At 38.2% G+C, this 20,183-nt stretch overlaps 1 protein-coding gene across 7 annotated transcripts in view; it reads left to right on the forward strand.

The window, feature by feature from the left end:
- The window catches only part of RALYL (RALY RNA binding protein like), an 824,312-nt gene that overhangs the window by 560,158 nt on the left and 243,971 nt on the right, over positions 1-20,183 (forward strand). The window contains exon 1 of one of the 7 annotated variants that reach the window (XM_006153849.2): positions 12,519-12,650. The exons of the other annotated variants lie outside the window; for them this stretch is intronic. Within the exon in view, the coding sequence (XP_006153911.1) occupies positions 12,614-12,650 (37 nt within the window). The 5' untranslated portion in view covers positions 12,519-12,613. Of the gene's footprint in view, positions 1-12,518; positions 12,651-20,183 lie in introns of those variants that run through there. 7 annotated transcript variants of the gene reach the window in all.

The following is a 20,183-nucleotide window of genomic DNA, read 5'->3' on the forward strand; positions in this document are numbered from 1 at the left end:
TATATGTTTTTGCTATAGGGTACGTGTGCTCTCCAGACAGAGAGAGACAGAAAGTGAGAAATCACCACCCAGGGGGATGACCACGCCGCAATACCTTCTCCTCCATTTTCCTCTCGAGATCTTGGGCATGCACGCACACGTACCCAGCGTGAGTTTCAAGCCACCTGGTCTGGGACGCGAACCGTTTTCGACTATGTGGGAGTCCAGCGACATAGCCATTATGCTAACTGCTGGTCCCAGCATTATATTTTAAAACCATGAACAATTGATCATGACATCAAGCCCAGTATTTTCAAAAGTAGGTATTGCGAGCTCTCTTCCTACACTATGAGGAAGTACAGGAAAGGGTTCTAGTCTATGGTATGCATTCCCCACAGAGCACCATGAACTGTTCAGCCTATGTGGAATATTCTTTCTTCTTGCTCATTCTCAGAAAAGAACTGCCGTTCTCTCTAGTTTATATGAATATGGGGAAGTTTTCACATTAATTATCTAAATAACAAGTTCCACTGATATATTTTGGGGACTTGCTGATTTTTGGTGTGGATCAGAAAATGTGAAAGTCAGGAACAGCAGTTAACGTAATGGCTATGTCTCTGAAGTCCCATATAGTCGACCGTGGTTCAAATCCTGAACCCAGTGACTTAAACTCACGCCGGAAACGTGTGCGTGCATGCCCGAGATCCCAAGAAGAGAATTGAGGAGATTAGAATTCTTTACGTGGAGTCCTAGAATAGGGGAATATCATAACATTGAACTTCTTTCTATATGTCAAATTTATTTTCCCATTGTTCCACACTTTAAAGGCAAGTGTAGTTGCCAAAATAACCTCCTACAATTCAAACTGAAATAAAATCTTAGTGTGTTCTGTACTTTGCTATTTTCCGAATTTTGTTTAATTGCCATTTATTTTTTTCAGTACTTGAGATAGTGGTTTTATGGCTTGGGGATGGCTTTTGCAGTTCACTAAGTATACACTGTGGCCCTGCTTCTTGCCAGCTTTGTGGACTTACTCAAACCTCAGTTCCCTTATCTGTAAAATGAGATGACACCTACTTCATTTGGCTGTTAGATAAAAGTCCCATGTGAGGCCAGTGGGTGGAATGTGGGTGAAGACACAGGACTCCCACATGGCCAAATAGAGTTCGAGTCCCAGACTTGGGAGCTTGAAGATCATGTGAGTACCTGTGAATACATGCTCAAAATCCCAAGAAGAGAAGGGATTGTGATGTGGCTATCCCCCCTGGGGGATGATTTCTCAATATCTCTCCTTTCTCTCTCTCTCTAGAGAACACACATACCCTATGGCAAAACCTATTAAAAAATACATAAAAGTCACATAAACAAAATTGCTGACATACAAGCACTTAAAAATTGTTCTTTTTCATTATTACATTCAGCTTCTGTAGTTAATCACTGAACTCTTTGTAATTAAAATAAAAAGCATTTAATTCATTATCCATGTAAGGAAGCTAGCATTAGTGGACCCTGATGATATAAAATTATAATATACAACACTAACCATAATAAGGTATATTCCTTAAAGCAGAAAATGCAAGACTTTGAACAGTTACGTACTAAATCCTATAATCCAGCCATTTTTAGCATCATGTATTTATTACCTGGCTTATACCAATAAGAATCTAACATGACTTACCACCTATTCATGCCCTGTTTACATGTCCAAGGGATCTTTGAAAAGTCTATGAAAATGCATATTATGAAAAAACTGAATTTCAGAACCAGCAGTTAGCATAATGGCTATGTCGCTGGATTCCCACGTAGTCGACCGCGGTTCACGTCCCGGACCCGGTGGCTTAAAACTCACGCCGGGCGCGTGTGCGTGCGTGCCCAAGATCCCGAGAGGAGAATGGAGGAGAAGGGATTGCAGCGTGACCATCCCCCCTGGGGGGTGATTTCTTGCTTTCTGTCTCTATGTCTCTCTCTTGTCTGTCTGGCGAGCGCATGCGCCCTATAGTGAAAAAACCTCTCAAAAAAAATAATAAAATAAACTGAATTTCAATGTTTTACACCAAAATAAATTTGTACTTTGACTTCATTTATTCACAAATGTTTTGAAGTCCCCTTACATAGACAATACGATAGAATTTCATATAGATAAAATACTGCAGAGGGAGCAAATAGAATAGAACATGAACCACAGGCTTGTTAGTTCATGGTCTAGAAAGAAGAGAATCAGAGCAAGTTTAAGGAAAGAAATTGACAGAGAAAGAACCAGGCAGGAAAAGGGAAAGGCGAGCCAGCCTGTAGCATGGTGATTAAGGTGGCTGAATCCCACATACCTGACTGTGATTTAAGTCCCAGACCCAGTGGCTTGGAAAACAAGCTGGGTCAATGTGCATGCATACCCAAAATCCTGAAAGGAGAGAGAAGAGAAATAGAGAAGGGGTTGTGGCAATCATTTTCCATGGTGGGGAGAGGTGCTTTCTTATGCTCTCCCTCTTTCTCTCCGTATCTCTGTCTGAAAGGGCACCCGCCTTCTGTAGAGAGAAAGAAAAAAAGGGGTGGGGAGAAAGGTAGAACTCTCATATCAGCAAATTGTGCAATAGCACTTTAGGTTTGCACAGAGGTTTGCTGCATTTTGCCTGCCTTTGCTTCAGGTGCCACTTGCTGGTCACCATCATGTTCTGGAACTCCTTAATTGGTTCAGAATCTTCTCCAGCTACACTCGGGCCACTGGAGTATGACTCATACTCAGGAACACGGGACACGAGGTAGCTCTAGAGCTCACAACTCTGACTTTTTACATCACTGGATAGAAGATAGACAGATAGATATAAGTAGGTAGAGTATATAGTATCTTATTTTATTTTATTTTATTTTTCTATTTTTTTTTTTGGAGAGATTTTCACTGTAGGGCGCGTGTGCTCGCCAGACAGACAGAGAGAGACATAGAGACAGAAAGCGAGAAATCACCCCCCAGGGGGGAATGGCCACGCCGCAATCCCTTCTCCTCCATTCTCCTCTTGAGATCTTGGGCATGCACGCACACACGCCTGGCGTGAGTTTTAAGCCACCAGGTCCGGGACACGAACCGCGGTTGACTATGTGGGAGTCCAGCGACATAGCCATTACGCTAACTGTTGGTTCCCTATAGTATCTTATTTTTGAAATCCTGTTACAATAAAATAATTCTACATATGGTTTTTAGAATCACAGAACCTAATAGGACTTCAAAGCCATTTTAATTTATGCCCTTCATCCCCTGCAAACTCAATACTATCCTTCATCTCAGAACACAGTAGAGATGCCATGTCTGATAAGAGCTGCGAGCTACTAAGAAAGGAAGGGGTTTTTGTTGTTTGTTTGTTTTTGTTTTGTTTTGTTTTTATTAGCTAGAGGGCAGTGCTTTCACCAAAGAGAGAGATACAGAGAGAGAGAGAGAAAGTGAGAGAGCGTCCCTATGTAAATGGTCATAGTGTCAATGGATGGGTGAGTGTCGAGCGCTGCATTGTGAAGTCCTTGGTTTTTTGGGTCCAGATCACTAAAATTAGAGATCCGTCCCTAGGTGCAAAATGAAACAGCAACCATGAATGAAGCAGGTAAAAAAGAAGATTAATAGGAAGAAAAGAAGTACACCCAAAAGGCTCTTGGGCAGGCAGATTGCCAGGTGGCAACTGCGTTTGGTACTGGCTAGTCATTATTTTTATTACTAGAGGTTATCATGAATATTTATTGGTGGGAGGTCTGTCATATTACCTATGTCCTCCATTTGAATTCAAATCCATGCATTTTTCTCCTGCACTTGGCGCACTTTTCTCACAGGTAAAGAATGACGAATTTGATTACCTAACTGCGCATGCCCATCCGTGAGCCAGGTTGATTAATTAGACTGTCTAATTAGTTAATCACCCTAGTGGGAATTAGGGTGTTGACCTAGTGGGAATGAGGGCATTGACCAAAATGCTTACTTGGGGATTAGGGTGTTGACCAAAATGCTTGCATGGGTCTTTTTGATAAGAGAAAAATCTAGGAATCATCCCTGTGTGCTTCCCTCAGGCAACAAGGAAGGAAGATGGCAAATTGCCTCACCCTCCTGGTGTCCGGGGCTAGGTAAGCCTTTAGTTTTTCTCTTAGGGCTGCCCACTCATGACTAACTAACTGCCTACCACAATAGCACAATACCTTCTCCTTCACTTGTCCCTCTATTAGGATTTTGTGCATGCATGCACAAGCACCTGGGATATTTTTCAAGCCTCCAGATACAGGTCTCTAACTGCACAGTCAGCTATGTGGGATTAGCTGCCTTAGGCATGACTCCACCATGTAAGTATCCTATACAAATTAAATATCTATGGGGAACTTGGTAGAGGAATTCTCCCACATCATACCTGTCTAGACCTTTGGAGCTTTCATAACAAAACACCATAGACTGGTGGCTTATAAACAATAGCAATTTATTTCTCAGAGTTGTAAAAGCTGAGACATTTAAGGTCAAGATACTGGCAGATTTATTGTCTGCTGAGGGCCTGCTTTCTGGTTCAGAGATGGCAACATCTTGACATGTCCTCACATGGTAGAAGAAGAAAGGAACTTCTCCAGCCTCTCCAGGGTCTTTTTTTTTTTTTTTTTGGAAACGTTTTTGCTATAGGGTGCATGTGTTTGCCAGACAGGCAGAGAGAGACAGAGAGACAGAAAGCGAGAAATCACCCCTCATGGCGGATGGCCATGCCACAATCCCTTCTCCTCCAGTCTCCTCTCGGGATCTTGGGCACACACGCACACACACCCAGCGTGAGTTCAAGCCACTGGGTCTGGGACTCAAACCACGGTCAACTACGTGGGAGTCTAGTGACATAGCCGTTGCGCTAACTACTGGTCCCCAGGGTCTTTTTTAAATAAATGCATGAACCCGATTTTCAAGGGTTCTGCCCTCATGACATAATCACGTCCCAAACACACACCCCTCCCCATCTCCAGATACTATTATTACAGTGGGGATTAGGTTTCAACACAAATATGGAAGGACACAAACATTCAGACCACAGAAGTGCACTCTTCCAATAAGCCATATTAATGCATATGTGTTCATAAGTCCATGAGGTAATTTGTTACAGGTAATGATAGTTCCTTTTATATATTTTATATAGGTATCACCCTAAAGATACTCATGCTTCCTTTTTTTTCTTTTTAATTTGCCAGAGGATGTGTGCACTTACTAGAGAGAGAAAGAGAGGAAGTCAGAAAGCACCTTCCACAGGGGATTGTCATGCCATAATCCCTTTTCCTTTATTACTCCTTCCTTTCAGGATTTTGGACATGCAAGCACATGTGCCCAGCATGTTTTTCAAGTCACTGGGTCCTTGACTCAAACCATGTAGGTGGCTTATCTCCCCTTATCTCCCTACCAATCTTAACCACTGCCTTAACCACCATGCTACCAGTTGGTCCAAGTTTGTGCATTTTTAGATCTAGGATTATTTTGCATCTTTAGTGTGTAACACAGCCAACATTTGTTATAAATATGTTGAAGAGAAGTAAACTATTTACATAGGTATAAATAGTTACTTCATGCTTTTAACTGTACTCTCTATGAAAATCAAGATTAACTTAATTATGTATGCTTTACTGATTTTTCAACTCTTATATAACCATTAAATATGCGAGCCTATCCAAAGTATATTAAAAAGAAGATACAATTTCATTATCCTTACGACCACTGCAAATTTATCCAAATACAAATGATGAAGTAAGACAACTAAGAAGATAAAAGTCAGTCAGGATAATCAAATTTAACCTAAATACAAAATGAAAGATGGAACTCAGATAAGACTGAATGGAAACCATATGAAGAAGAAAGCAATGAAAATGAGGATGCTCAAAAGCAATTACAACTAAGAAATTCAGTGGAAAATAAAATCAATTGTAATGTGAATTACGAAGGAGAAACATTTTGGCCATGTTTAATACTTGTTAGTATTAAATATTTCAAAAACCTAATGATTTCAAAAGCTTTTTTGATATTAAATCATAAGGCACTGGAGAAAGTCCGAAGAAATAAATATATGAATAAAGTTTTATTCATAAAGTCCAACTATAGTTTAAAAACAAAACAAGGAAAGTCTTTTTCAGATACATAAAAAAATTAATAAACAAAAACTGAAGAGTACAGAATTGATTTGTTTGCTCATTTCACTTTCAAGTATAAAGAAGCATCATTCTTGACATTTTTGTTTTCCCCTATTTTGAATCTATATCACATCACAAATGAAAATTTGAGCTAAATCTTTAGGCAGCTGTACATTTTCTTTTTTAAAAATAGCAATGATAAATATAGTAAATAAGTTAAAATTAGGCGCTTGATGAAATGACAAGATGTTTTAATGTGAGAGTCATTGAATATCTCTTAGTTAAGTATTTTCAGATTATTTACTAATAGAGGTGGGTCCAGTTCCAGAAGTATTTGGCAAGGCAGCAAGTAACTTAATATGGACATACGCAGAAGGTGTGTGTGTATGTGTGTGTTTGTGTGTGAATATATATAGTTATACACGTAACAATATATTTATATGTACATAGGATATACATATATTTAGATGAGTAACTACATGTAATATACATGTGTATCTCATTGACATATGTAACATATGCATGTGTAGTTGTATGTGTGTGTGTGCATATTTAGAAAGACTAACTTTTTAAATTTTACCAGAGGACACATGCACTTAACAGAAAGGAGCTGGGAGTGAAAAAGCACCTTCCAAGGGGAGCGGTCATGCTGCAATCCCTGGGAGTGAAAAAGCACCTTCCAAGGGGAGTGGTCATGATGTAATTCCACCTGTATTTCTCCCTTTTTTCAGGATTTTAGGCACACAAACACACATACACAGTTCCAATGTTTCTCAACCCACCAGGCTCGGGACTTGAACTGCTTTGTCAACCACGTGGGATACAGCTTCCTTAGTTGCCAGGCCTTGGGCCAGTCCCCCACACAGTACTTAGTAATTGTTGAAAAGATGGATCCGTGATTGCACAGAGGCTGAAAACTGTTTGGCTGTTATCCCTGAAAGCACCCGCGGAAAGGATTGATGTCAAGAATTTGTAGGAATTATACTAGCAAGATGTTTTAATAAAGAAGTAAACAGTCAGGCCTGAGAGGAGAGAGGCGGCGAGGCGGAGTTTCTGCAGGCACAGCTGTCCTGCTAACAAAGGAAAGGGAAGAAGATTCTTCCCGGACCCCGCGGTGTTCAGTGATAAGGATGACGTAAGAGAAAGGTTAATTGTGGGTTGCTCACTGTCCATACCTGAGGAAAAAGCTGACCAAAGGAGAGTTTAGATATCACTCATATCATTTAAGAAAATAATTTTGGAGCTAGTGTATTCAAAGTGAAAAGCTTTGGGCTGACTCCAGGGAATCCTCGGTTTAAGTCCCTGCTGTTAAGTGCACAGTACACACTGCATGAGGTCGGACACCTCGGTGCTCTTCAGTTAGCCCTCCAGCAACCTTGTACGAACTATCTCTTCTGTATCCGACATCTGAAAATAAGACATTTGGCCACTGTAACTTTGCTACTCCTTTCATTTTTAATATTTAATTATTCTAGCAAGTCTCTGAAATGTGGGAATCACAGTTTAAGTTAAAAATGTCTATGCCCTCTATGTACTATGTCTTGCTAAAATTCTTAGAAGTTTTATGAAAATCAACATATGCTTTAATTTTAAAATCAGTTAAGGATGTCAGAACTTAGTTGAGCTAATAACGTAATACTCCGTAATCTAAAAATGTTTGTTTAGGGACTAGTTGCATGGTGGTTAAGGCAGCTGGATCCCACACAGCTCACTTTGTGATTTGAGTCCTGGACCTAGTGACTTGAAAAACAAGCTGGGCACATGTGTGTGTGTGCCCAAAATCCTAAGAGGAGAATGAAGGAGAAAGGATTGCTATGTGGTCATCCTCTCTGGTGGTGGTGGGCAGGGTTAAGGATGATTTCTTTCTCTCGCTCCAGCCCTATAGCAAAAATATTTTCAAAAATTTTAAGTATTTGTTTAGGGTTCTTTTTGCATTTTTTTTTCAGTGAGCGGGAAACACACACACACACACACACACACACACACACACACACACACACAGAAACAATATCCCAACAGAATCCTGATGCCATAATCTACCCTTAGCCCCAGCCAGCCCCAGGTCATGGGCAAGCATGTGCCTGGCATATTCAGGGAGGGCTCTGGACTTAATCAGGAATCTTCAAACATGGGATTGCTTTGCAGAACATCATGTTTTACCATTCACTGCTATCTGGTCCTCTTTTAAAAAGTGTTTTATATGGAGGAAAGAATGAAGCCTCAGTAATGGGAAGACGTGGCTAAGGGGATATGTATAAAATTGGAAAGTCATCACCGCTGCAGAGCTTAGCAGACCTTTTGTCTCAACCAAGCTGGTTCTAAACTCGCCTGAGCCTGCCGGCAAGCTAGCCCTGCAGTTAGCTGCATTCGCTCCTCTAGGAGGTAGCCTGGCACGTCTAGTTTGATGGAGATTTGTCCCTTTTGGGATCCCACCTCTTGTTGCCTCCTCACCTGCTAAGAGTTTCTCTTCGTCTTCACATGGCATGTGATATTTCACTGGCTGTGAGGAAAGATCAACCAGATTTGAAACAAGGTTCTATGTCTTATTTTCTGTTTGGGACTTCAGCCCAAACAGTTCATCTCTCAGCTTCACTTCACTGAAATATAAAATGAGGATAATGATGATGAGAACAATAACAAAAATTAGGGCAATAATCATACATACATACATATGTCATAGGATGGTTCTCAGACTTTCCATGAGTTCGTGAATTTAAAACTTAGAAGAAGGACAGCACATGACTTCAAAAACACGCTGAGTGTGCGTGTTCCCCAAATCTCGACAGCATGGAGAAGCAAAGGAAAAGGAATTGTGGTGTGACCATGCCCTCCTGGAAGAGGGTGTTTTCTTCCTCTTCCTCTCTCTCTGTCTCTCTCTAGCAGGTGCACACACCTGTCAACTAAAGAAAAAAAATAGGAGAAGGGAACCTAGCACGTCATAAGCACTCTCTCCATGCTGTCTCTTACTGAACAGTTCACATTCGTTCCCTGTGCCGGGTTCTGGAGAACGGATTTCTTTGATTTCCGTATGCTATTAGTGACTGTGTAGAGCCCCTTTTATGTAAGTCTCCCCAAAAAGCTACCCAGTGCAGTGCCACTTAATTTAACATTAAATTCATAGTGGCCTAGTTCCTGATAAAATGCTCTCAGCACAACTGTGTAAATAATTCCTTGTCCCAGACCATCCTCTATACTTGTCCTGGACTAGTCCCTATTTGACAAGTTTCCACATTTCCCAAACTGGGATAGCAGTAGTAAGTAACCTTGTGAAGATTATGTGGCCTGAGATACATTCAGCATGGACTGGACACATAGTGTCTCTCTCTCTCTCTTTCTTTCTTTCTTATTTTTTTTTTTTTTTTTGCCAGAAAGACAGAGAGACAGAGAGACAGAGAGACAGAAAGCGAGAAATCAATCCCCGGGGGGATGGCCATGCCGCAATCCCTTCTCCTCCATTCTCCTCTCGGGATCTTGGGCATGCACGCTCATGTGCCCGGCGTGAGTTTAAGCCACGGGGTCCGGAATTCAAACACCATGGGAGTCCAGTGACATAGCCATTACGCTAACTGCCAGTCCCCCTCTCTCTCTCTTTCTTGCACACAAGCTCACTCTAGCATATACTCTCTTTTTCTCTCCCATTCCCCCTTTTGTTCATTCCTTCTTTTTTTCATTAGTCTATTACTACTAAAAAGCTAGGTACTTTTATTTCTGTTTCTTTCTACCAAAAAAGAAAGATGATGGGGACCTGCAGAGGGCATGGTGGTTAAGATGCTGGATTCTCACATGGCTGCCTGTAATTCTAGTCCCAGACCTGGTGTCTTGAAAATCATGCTGGACACGTGTGCATGCATACCCAAAATCCCAGGAAGAGAATGAAGGAGAAGGGATTGTAGCATGGCCATTACTCCTGTGGAGTGATTTCTCACTTCCCCTCTCTCTGTCTCTTAGTCAATTAACATGAATTTGGCTAACACCTGAATTTGTAAAAGAGGAATTTGTGATTATATCTACCTTATAATTTAAATATTTTTTAAAATTCATTTATTTACAAATATTTTTTGAAGATCTATTTTTTGTCAGGCACTGATCTGACCTCTGGACATTTTTTTTTTCTTTTTTTTTAACCTCTGAGGAAAATAGCATTCTATTCTCAGGAAGTTTACATTTCAAGAAGCAGAGATTGACAGTAGAAACACAAACAAAGATAGACAGTAGAAACATAAACAAATAAATATGCTATATCTTCAGTGTTACAGAGAAAACTTAAGCAGATAAAGGGTTTTGGGGATGTTAGGTACATTTTATGTAGGTCAGAACACACTTTTCTATTATATTTATTCAAGTATGTCAAGATCACTATAAGAGAAACACACAAAATATCCTTCTAGTTTGTGTGGAGTAATAGACATGCTGACATATTCTAGAGTAAAAAATAACCATCATAGCCTATAACAAAAAGTTTCACTAAACAATGTAGCTGTCAGAAGTCAAGGGTGCTAGACAGAAAATTCCTGAAAACTTACTGAATATTATTCTTGATATCTATGATTCAGAAATGTAATAAGGAATAGCCCCATAGCCTAGTGGTTAAGGGAACCACATCAAACACAGTTGACACAATGGTTCAAATCCCAGCCTCGGTGGGTTGTAAAACATGTTAGGTGTGTGTTCATGTATGCCCCAAACCCCAACAGTGTGGAAAAATGGAGAAGGGATTGAGACATGACTGCATCCTGTTAGGCTGTGCTTTCTTCCTTTCCCTCTCTGTCCTTCTCTGGCCAACACATGTGCCCTCTGGAAAACATATAAATAAAGTGTACTATTATTTATGTTAAAAATATTCTTTATACTGGAATATTCCTTCTATTAAGGAGGGTTATGGAGGGGCCAACAGGTGGCTGGTGGTTGTGGTGCTGGATCTCACACAGCTAATTGCACCAGTCTTCGACCAGGTGGCTTGAAAACCATGTCAGATGTCAGTCACATGTGTGTGCACACATACCCAAAATCCCTAGAGAGGAATGAAGGAGAAAGGATTTCATGAGGCCATTCCCCCGGAGGCGGGGAGTGATTTCTTGCTTTCCCTTTCTCTCTCTCTTCCTGTGATTTCTCGCTTTCCCTTTCTCTCTCTCTTCCCGTTTCTTTCCAGCAAGCACACTTGCCCTATGGGGGAAAAAAAAATAGTCATGGAAATATTCCCAACTACCAATAGGTAGTCTAGTCTGAGCTTCTTCATAGTAAAAAGAACTATGACAGATGGAAAGCCCACTATTCTACTAAGAGAAGGTGAAACTTAATACATAATCAAGTCTTATTATTAATGCATGCACATCCTTCACTGTTGTATAAGCCCTCTGTTTATGGAAATATTCCCAACTACCAATAGGTAGTCTAGTCTGAGCTTCTTCATAGTAAAAAGAACTATGACAGGTGGAGAGCCCACTATTCTACTAAGAGAAGGTGAAAATACATAATCAAGAAGTCTTATTATTAATGCATGCACATCCTTCTCTGTTGTATAAGTCCTCTGTTTTTAAATTAAAATTGCATTTCAGAGACCCTAATTGACACATTGGGAAGGGTTTAAAGCCATTCTTTTTTGGAATGTTAGAGAGAGGTAGCCTTTTGAACTTCTGCTGGTACCAGACGTTGTGGAAAGTTCAAGATACGTGAAGGGAAAGCTGCTACCCTCTCCACTGTGACATGTGAAACATGTTAACATAAGGATATGCCCAAATACTGTGAAAGTAGAGGACTGAGAAATAAAATGAAGCCACGTATTAGCGGGGTGTGGAGTTGGGGGAAACTTCCAGAAACGCTTCCTACAAGATAAGGAAGTGCCTAGCATGTAGTAGGCGTTCACGGAGCCTGACACGATATTGTATTTGCCTTCTACACTAGGTCTTGTGAATATAAATGTGAAGACATGTAATTCCTGCCTTGCCTGAGAGCCACAGCCTGTTTGGAGAAATAGACTAAACTAAAAGTGATAATTGCTTTAATAATTGAACATCCAGAGTGCACTGGAGGCTCAGAGAAGGACAGACTTTAACAGTTTCAAAATAAAATACAAATCTCAATATCCTAAAGTAGCTAAATGATGTATGAGCTTAGTGGGTAGTTTTTAATTTCTGTAAATGCCAAACAAGGTTTATTGTATTTCACATTTAGATGATCTGTTTTACTATTCTTGCTAAATATATGAGTCCATTCTTAATTCAACATTGCTTCAAGCACGGCACTTCCATAGTGCATATTTTAATAGAGAACTTAACTGATACTGGTTGAGGGGAGGTGACAGAAATAGAATTTTCCCTAGAAGATTTGCATTAGATAGAGTAGTTACAGGCTGTAGCATCTCCCCTGTAATTTTAGGAGAATGGTATTACCCTGGCTTTCACTGTGTGATTGCTGGTTACCTTCTGTCAGTGAGCAACAGTCTTACTGCAAAGCAGGAGCACAACCCGTCTCTTTGTCTCCGTGGTCAAACCAATTACTTCTTAGAAAGTCGGATTTTTTCAGAATGACCATGTACAGGAGCAAACGCAGACATCAGAGATGTAAGTAAATTCTGCCCCAACTTTTTCATGTGCCTGGGGTGGGAAAAATATACTTGATTTCTTAAGAGACTATTCATGACTTCTTCAGATACATCCTGGTAGTAGCAAAGATCCTGTAGTTCTTTTTCACCCTAACCTTTAGCTTTATCCCTGCAACATGCTTGCAAAATGTTGAAGGGAGAGGGGATAATTCACTTGTTACTATGGAAACCCTTGAAAAGGTTTACAAAATCAACAGAGAAACAGATCAAATGCAATTTCAGTACAGCTCAGCATCCTTCATTCAGGCATGATCACTGGACAGTTCTTTTTTGCTTTTGTAGGAGTGATAGATTTTCTTTCCTGGAAGTCTATTGAAAGGTTTGGGAAGCCAGCCTGAAACTTCTATTTATTCATCCAATTTCAATAACAACTCTCAGGGGAAATAAAACAGTTTAGAATGAAGGGGAGAGAGTTAATTGTGAATGACAAGCTGAATACTTAACAGGATATTCATTGCTGAACTTCTTGGTCCAGAGCCTATTTGTAACATCATTCACTACGGGCACTATTTCAAAGGGTTAAAAGGGATCATCTGCAATCTACCCTAAAGGAACTGATTCTGACTGAAAAGGACACAATTACCCTGGCCTAAAGTGCAGAAAAAAGATGATTTTGGAACTGAAAGCCATCCGGATTTAGCTGAAAATCAAAGAGTCGTATAATAAAACTGTTTTATGGTGAGGCAGTACACTTTTCATGAAAGGCGTTCCAATCACGTCCCTCTTTAGTAAGTCCAACTCTTTATCACTTTCTCTTTTCTATTGTCTCAAGTAAATAACACCATATTTAGCCCCAAATGGCTTACCACTGACTGTGTTTACCACCCTAGACACATAATGAGAACTTATTCCAAAGTCAAAGTCTGTACTTTTTCAATATTCTTTATCTTTAGATGACATCAAATATTTTCACAAAACAGAAAGACTAGCAGCAACAATAAATATATCAAAAAGTGAAGCTATGCTGGAAATGTAATTGTGACTATGAAAATTTCTTCTTCGATCTCTTCTCATCTAAAAACTGAAAACTAGCATTTTCCTTGTTCCGGGAAGTTCTATGTACCCAGGGAGCTCTGAGGGCTAGGACTGCCAGTTTGATTTTATATCTCTGATTGCCTGATTCTGTATCAGTTCTTTCTTGCGATCAAAAAACAACATATTATAACTGTTACTTCTTCTTGTAAAAATGATTGGTGTGAAGTCTGCAGATGTATTGCTGATGAATTTCCTTGTGATTTCCTCCTACAAGAATGAATCTAAATTATGCATGCACTTGGAAACGATCATGCACCTTTACCCCTATATCTTTTATACACCCCCTCATTTTTTTTTCCTGTGGGTAATCATTGCCTTAATGCACATGGCAAATAAAAGATTCACAGGAAAATTGTACTGATTTTCTCCCCCTAAAATATGCCTGTGGAAATCTGCGATTAAGCAGCAGGGAGAAATTGTGAATTACATGAGACAAGTCAGAAGATGTATAATTATACAGGCATGAACACAGTAGGGTGGACTGGAATGGTTTGGTTTTTAAGAATCTAATGTGTTACTTAGGTTTAATTGTATCAGTTAGCTGTATTATGTTACATTAACTGTTTCTATAGCCTAATGAAATATTAGAAAGCAGGATGATAATAAAATTAAAGTATAGAAAGCTTAGCAATAAAAGTAAATAGAATCCTTAAATGAATTTTTATCTTACACTTATAATATCTATAAAAGTGGAATGCAATACAATTGTTTGCCACCCCATGGATATATAAAAATATGTGAATTATCTCATCACTAAGATCCAGAGCATTTTTATTTTCAGTAATGTCTCTTATGTGTATGTTTTTGATCTGGTAAAAGGCATAAACTTTGCCTAGAAGCAATTGTAATCCAATTAAGGTAATAATTGCACACAACAAAATCTCACTAAGGCAAAGTAGGAAAATATTCTTATGATTTTCTCTAAAATGGCAATGCTACATGAATAAAACTTTCAAGTTTTGTCATTCCGTAAAGATTTAAGATGATAGTCTTCAGTAAAAATAATATAACTTACTTTTAGGGGACCTGACCAAAGGAACAGAAAAGGTACAAGTATCTATGTCAGGGTTTGAAGAGTGAGTGAGCAAAAATACTTGTAAAAGAAATTTTAAAGTATAAATTGTGCTAAGCCTTTGAAAATTCATGTGGGACTTTGAAATTCATTCCTCACTCATGTCTAGATTGGTTATTTATAATTCTCTATACGAGAAGAGGGGAGGCAGGGAAAAGTACCCTTTTCCTGGCTTCTGATGGAGCAATTGCTATGGAAAATGAAACACCTCAGTGTTCACTCAGATAAGAGATCTTCCCTGTGCATAACTGCATAATGGCTTTAAATTAGATACAGAATTTGTTGAGTGCTGTTAGAAAATGTTTGCACATGTCAGATGCTGGTTTTGCTAGAACTGAATAGGTAAAGAACACTGCTAGGAACTCTAATAAATGCAAACCTATTTCTAAAATGCAGGTTGATTTGGGAATCACCATTAGTACAAATAACTTTATACTTTTGAGTTTCCTTAAATATTAAATTTTTTTCTTTCATATATCATAGTTATTTATTACAACGTGCAGTTTAGGTTTAAGTGTATGTATAAACAAGGAATACCTGTAAGTTCCCTTGCTAAAATAACAAATGACCTTGAGAAAATGTTTTTTTACTTTAAAAGAAAATCACATGAAGATACATCTTTTAAAATGAAAATGTGTTTCAAATACAGACTTGGGGGAAAACTAGAGTAGAATTGATCTACTATTAAATGCAGAATTTTGAAAATACTACAATCCCTATACCACAGTAGAGAAAGCAGTGTAAATCTAGTTTTAGGTGTGTTAGATTTCATCTTATTTTACTGAATTGGAACAGATACTCATTTCTGGTTGCTAATGATATGTTTGGGTGAGTTTATCCACCTTATCCTCATTATCATAGACATACCTGAGATCACTTCAGGAACCTGAATACTAGTCCCCATAACCCTCTGCTTGTAATCGTGACCAATACCTACTCTCTCTGTGGGTTGCAGTCTCTTCTGTAACTCCAGTGGATTGTACTCCTATTTTCTAAGGTATCTTCCATCTCTAACCCTCAGTGCCTCCTCAACAGACATCATGTCATTTTCCACTCAGAAACATTGGACAGTTTCTCATTGATAAGATAGTGGCCCTGGGCTTGTGTGCTTCAGATCCATGGGTAGACATGGAGTTACTGTGAGGGGCCATGGAATACAGAGGAATATGAATCATTGCCTGCATAATAGAGACAACATATGTATGCATATATTATATGTCCATGTATAAAAAGGAGACATTGTATTAACATGTGCACACATGTGTATATATGTTTATCTATTATATACATCACTTTTTACATGTATACATATCACACACACATATATATAAATATATACTACTTTTTAAATTCTTAAGTACATTTAATAAAAGCAAATAGATTTAAAAGGTGATATAAAATTCGTAAAATTTTGATGACATACATTTTATTTACAGAAAAGAAAACAACTATATTACAGCCAGATCTCATTATGTCTGCATGTTTAAAAATATATATCCTCATATTCCCACAGGTTGGGAATCACTGTCAGAAAGTGAACATAAGCATGACGTTATAATGCATATTGTACAGTTGTCATCCACTCACTACGTACTTTCCAGTACCATCCGCAGTCCAGCCTTTGTCAGGCTACTGAATGGCCCCAAACTCACTTAAACTCTCTTATCTCTGTACCTTTCCCATTCGTCTTCCTGTTGGTGGATGGCTTGCACCCGTAACTGCACATAGGAAATCCTCTCTGTTCAAAGATTCATTCATATGGCACATCCTTCCTAAAGGTTTCTCCAATTCCCAAGTCAAAACATTTTCTCTTCTCTCTTGCATATTGTAATTTTATTTACAGTTTCCACATTCTGTCTACTATCAAGAGAATTATCATTTTACCCTACTAATGTTTATGTTTGTTTCATATAAAGTAATTTTTATTCTTGTCTGATGTATTGTCAGTGCATAGTAAAATGTATTACTCTTAACAATCTATTACTTTCTGATAAAATGTGTTCATTCAAAGATGTTTTTGATCATCTATTACTTTCCAGACATTGCTAGTATCTAGCACTACAACAGTGGGAAAAACACATTTATTGAGGATGGGAGATAACACAAATAAATATAGGCTATGACATGAGATGCTAACTGCTATGGAGAAAAAGAAAGGAAGGGGAAGGACATTTCAGAAGAGGAAGTGGGGAGTTCCATTATCTATGCAGTAGTCAGGAATTGCCATTCTTATTAAACTGAGTTTTGATTATACACCTTAAGAAAATAAGAGAGGTGGCTCTGCTTCTCTCTGGATAGTGCCAGGTAGAAACAGTATATGCAAAGTCCCTGGAGAAACTGAAGGACCGAAAGGGAGTTCACTTAGTAGAATGAGTGAAAAGAGATGTGGTCTGAAAATATTGGGGACTGGGTAGGCAGAATAAGGTAGATCACAGAATTTCATTGAAAAGTACATTTTATTTGTAACTGCATTCAGACATATGTATCTAGTAACTTTTAATAATCACTATCCATCCTTCTAAGTGACTCGTGCAATATTTTTTTATTAAAATAATAATTGTAAAATGGATTTTTAAAATTATTATACTGTATACAAAGCAAGGCATTCATTCACTGATTGGAAAAGAGACAAACTGATCATGTGGAGGTAAGAAAGATACTATTTAACTACAGATATTTTATGACTTATAAATATCTTGTAGGGAAGGACATTTCAGAAGAGGAAGTGGGGAGTTCCATTATCTATGCAGTAGTCAGGAATTGCCATTCTTATTAAACTGAGTTTTGATTATACACCTTAAGAAAATAAGAGAGGTGGCTCTGCTTCTCTCTGGATAGTGCCAGGTAGAAACAGTATATGCAAAGTCCCTGGAGAAACTGAAGGACCGAAAGGGAGTTCACTTAGTAGAATGAGTGAAAAGAGATGTGGTCTGAAAATATTGGGGACTGGGTAGGCAGAATAAGGTAGATCACAGAATTTCATTGAAAAGTACATTTTATTTGTAACTGCATTCAGACATATGTATCTAGTAACTTTTAATAATCACTATCCATCCTTCTAAGTGACTCGTGCAATATTTTTTTATTAAAATAATAATTGTAAAATGGATTTTTAAAATTATTATACTGTATACAAAGCAAGGCATTCATTCACTGATTGGAAAAGAGACAAACTGATCATGTGGAGGTAAGAAAGATACTATTTAACTACAGATATTTTATGACTTATAAATATCTTGTATTCATGATGGACTAATTCTGTTTCTCTTTAAAAATTTTTCTAGAAGTAAAGATAAATTCATAGTTATAGGGGACTGTTCTATATCTTCTAAAAGTATTAGCAAGTAGGGATAAGGTAGTTGCCAGTATCAGTTGATATGGAATTGGTGCCTGAATGAACAGGATGGAGAATATCAATAAGTTCAGTCCTTGTTGGGACATGATTTGTCTTAACTGTCACTAACATATTTACTAGTATACTGTGTTTTAAACAAGTATTTATCCTAAGTGTTATTGAAATTGTTTATTACAAATAAGATACCAAAATAAAAATGGATTACTATTCAAAATAAATATTGATATTATGTATTACCTTTTGGAAATTGTGTGGCTGTTGACTCAAATTATTTCATAACTTAAATGCTGATATTTTGTATTATATAACCATTGAAGAAAAAAATTGAGGTTTTTAAAACTGTTAAGTTTGTACTAAAAATGAAAAAGGAAAAGGATTTAAAGTTTAATTGGTAAAAGCTCTCTGGAGGACGCCGCTAAATTCAGTCCTTGATTTCTCTATTTTTTAATGCTTGCTGGGAATTCTGGAATTTCTCTTGACTTTTTTTCTCTCAATTTCTAATATGAATCCTATAACTGCTATGGATTTAGACATTGTAACTTTTTACATTCCTCCATGGAATCATGCCTGCATGGATAGAATCAGCATGGTCTGATTGAGTATGCACAATGGGGCCATAGATGTCAGCTCTGGAGTAGAGATGTACAAAGACTGACTGATGACACCCCTGGTACAGATTGACCTTAAATGGAAATACATATTGGTCTGCCTCACATCCTTAATCACAGGCTTTTACAAGCTCTGACCTATGAGTGGTTCAGCCCCTTAGAATGCCAAGTCTCTCTCTCTTTCCTTCATTCTGTCTCTGATTATCTATCCCATGTATTTTTCTATTTAACAACATTCCACACCATTAAATTTTACTTTTGTAGAAAACAAGCATTTGTACATTTTTTTTTAACTTTTCTACTTTCAAGAAACTACTTGCCAGGCCAACAGGTGGCATGGTGGTTAATGTACTGGACTCCCACATGGTCAACCACAGTTTGAGTCCCAGATCTGACCATTTATTTTCTCACTTTCTTTCTTTCTCTCTGTGTGACTCTCTGGTGAGTATGTGTGCCCTGCAGCAAATTTAAAAATAAAAATAATGGTAAATAAAATTAAATAAATAATTCTTAAAAAAAAAAAAAAGCTACTTGGGGCTATTAAACATCACCTGCTTTTTGATTTCCTCATCTAAGAATCTAGACTTACATAAAAACCATGACATTAACTTTGCCCCTAAGTGTTGCTGTGACATTATTTATCTATTCGTGGATGTTAGAGTTTAAAAAATAATGTGGATTTGTATCAATTGATAACAAAAAATTATAAATGTCAAACTACTAAGCCCTTGGCGAAATATGATTAGTGTTAAAGGCCAACAGTAATCTATGACTTACGCATACTATTATGCATGATTCCCAGGTAGTTTCTCCCTTCCTGTAGTTGTTTCATGACTTTTGTTTCCTTCTTTTCTCCATATAAGCTTTTGAGCTTGATGCAATATTATCATAGGTTTTTCTTGCCTATCTTTTTGAGGTCATATTTTAAAAAAAGAAATTTTGGCCTGGTCAATGTCAAGAAGATTTCCTGTTTCTTTCCCCGCCCCCAGTTATTTCACAGTTTCCAGTCTTACATTTAAGTCCATTTTGAGTTGATTTTTGTATATGAAATGTAATAAGGGCATATCTTTCTTTTGTATGTCAATGTGCAATTTCCCCAACACCATTTAGAACACTGCATGTTCTTAGTACCTCGGTGAAGGATCAGTTAAGTATAAATGACTGGATTAATTTTCCCTTTTTATATGCTTATTTATTTATTTCTTCCATGACCAAGAGAGAGAAAGAGATAGAGAGATACAGAAATACAGCATCCCTAACAAGCACTTAAAACTGCTATCCACTCCCAGTTTCAGCCAGCCCCGACCATGGACACGTGTACCAGAGTGGTCAGGAAAGTCTCTGGAGGACACCCTAGAACCTTGCGATGTGGGTCAGCCTCACAGAGCATCACATTTTTACTGCTGCACCACCATCCAGCAC

Source organism: Tupaia chinensis, unplaced genomic scaffold (genome assembly GCF_000334495.1).
Source record: "Tupaia chinensis unplaced genomic scaffold, TupChi_1.0 Scaffold000388_1, whole genome shotgun sequence".
In the NCBI taxonomy this organism is placed as follows: domain Eukaryota; kingdom Metazoa; phylum Chordata; class Mammalia; order Scandentia; family Tupaiidae; genus Tupaia; species Tupaia belangeri.